At 51.0% G+C, this 1968-nt stretch overlaps 1 protein-coding gene across 1 annotated transcript in view; it reads right to left on the minus strand.

The window, feature by feature from the left end:
• Nucleotides 1–1078: 1078 nt before the first annotated feature.
• The window catches only part of OTOL1 (otolin 1), a 3818-nt gene continuing 2928 nt past the window's right edge, over nucleotides 1079–1968 (minus strand). Inside the window, exon 4 of the mRNA XM_010150062.1 lies at nucleotides 1079–1968. This exon is cut by the window's right edge and continues 5 nt beyond it. Within this exon, the coding sequence (XP_010148364.1) occupies nucleotides 1079–1968 (890 nt within the window).

Genomic DNA, 1968 nt, shown 5'->3' on the forward strand with positions numbered 1-1968 from the left:
GGACCTCCTGAGAAGACCAGTAAATCCCAGCACCACCGAAGGCTAATTGAGACACGAGTTTTATTTGTAAACAAAAGAGTGATTGGAACAATGTTGTGTGCCATAGTTAATATGCCAACGGTGGTGTAAAGTTACTATGATGAGAGGAGGTGCATTAATAAGGAAATACATCCAAGCTGACATCCAGAGATTATTCAATGTCATACTTTTATTTCACAGGATTCAGTTCCACTCTGCTGAGTGAGCTTTTTGCCAATGTGCCCACACGTCCACGGGGCCATCCCAAGGCCTGGGGACTCGCGTGAGTGCCAAAGCCTGGTCCTGGCTGCCTCCTCCTCCCTGCAGCCGAGGGCCGACCCCACCACATCAGCTCAATCGGCAGCGGCTCAGAAACAGGGGGTGCTGAGCAGCCTAATAAGGGGCATTATGCATCTCAGTTACTTTCAAAAGTTTCAGATGTATTTTTGCCTACGGATGACAGTTAAGGGTATTTTTACACTGATCAAATAGCTCTAATACTCTTTTAGACAAACTTTATATACTGATGACCAAGTCCCAAGTACTAGACAATATTGATTCAATGATAAAATAATTTTAAATCTTTTTACATGCTTTCAAGAAACCCACCGCTCACGTTCACGTCTGCTTAAGCTCTGTAAATCAAACTCTGCAATCTTTACCAAAACCAATGGCGATCTGTAATGATTTCCAGAGTTTTGACCACGCAAGGATTGCAGGAGCTGGCCTGATTAAAACTGCAGTCGGACGATGAGTTTCATCACAGGATTTTGAATAGGCTAATCACAAACCTGAAGTCTGCAATGTGAAATCCCCTCCCCGTGCTGGTCCTGCTGGTGTTCGGGCAATGGATTCTCTCAGCCATCACCCACCTGCGCAAAGGACGTGCCACTTCCTGGGGCTGCTAGTTAAAACTAATCCATATATTGCAAATATAAGTATTTTTGTTAAAAGATCATGAAACCTAGCAACTAAACCAATATGCTGAACTGATGCTCCTTTCTCCACTCACAGGCAGAGGGGAAGGTGCGTTTCTCAGTAACATCTTTGCCCTTTAGCCCTATAGCAGGATCTCAAAAACATCTGGATACAGAAGAAACCCCGTAAAGACACTGTCGTCCTCAGCGCTGACGTAGACCCCATTCCAGTCCCGCGCCACCTCCAGCCACACCTGGTCGCCCGCGCTCAGCTTCAGGATGGTCAGGAAGGATGCCTGGTCAATCTCTTGGCCGTAGAGCGTCTCCCGGGCTTTGGCCACCTTCCTGCTGCGGGCGACGAGGCTGACGCGGGCTGGACGCCCTCTCACCGTCAGGTGGTAGGCAAAGACGTAGGCCCCGGGCACACTGCAGTTGAATTTCCCGGTGGAAGGGTTGTAATCTTCTTGGTCGTTGTACAAGATCTTGTCAAATCTAATGGGGACGTTGGGCGGAGGGAAAGGTTTGGACAAGCCGGCGCTGAACGCTGATCGCAGGAGCTTTGCAGTGTCCCCACGGGCGCCCTTCGCCCCACGGGAACCTTTCTTTCCCGGGGCCCCACGACCCCCCTTGCTCCCAGCAACCCCCTTAGGCCCAGAAGGTCCTGTCACACCAGTGGGTCCCAGGTCCCCTTTTTCGCCCTTACTTCCTTGCTCACCCTTTTCTCCCTGTTTTCCATCCATGCCTCGAATACCCTCAACCCCCATCTCCCCTTTGCTCCCTTTTTCTCCTTTTGTCCCCCCTTCCCCTCTGTCTCCCTTCGCACCTCTCCCCCCTGGCTCCCCACAGTACCCCTTCTCCCCTGTGTCTCCCTTTTCCCCTTTGTCACCCTGCTCTCCATCCATTCCCGGGTCTCCAGCATCCCCTCTATCTCCCTTGTCTCCTTTGGTCCCATTCTCACATGTGTCCCCCTTGGACCCCTTTTGTCCCTTCAGTCCAGGGAATCCATAGCTGCCCTTAGTGCCTTTTGCTCCAG

Source organism: Eurypyga helias, unplaced genomic scaffold (genome assembly GCF_000690775.1).
Source record: "Eurypyga helias isolate BGI_N326 unplaced genomic scaffold, ASM69077v1 scaffold3404, whole genome shotgun sequence".
Lineage (NCBI taxonomy): Eukaryota > Metazoa > Chordata > Aves > Eurypygiformes > Eurypygidae > Eurypyga > Eurypyga helias.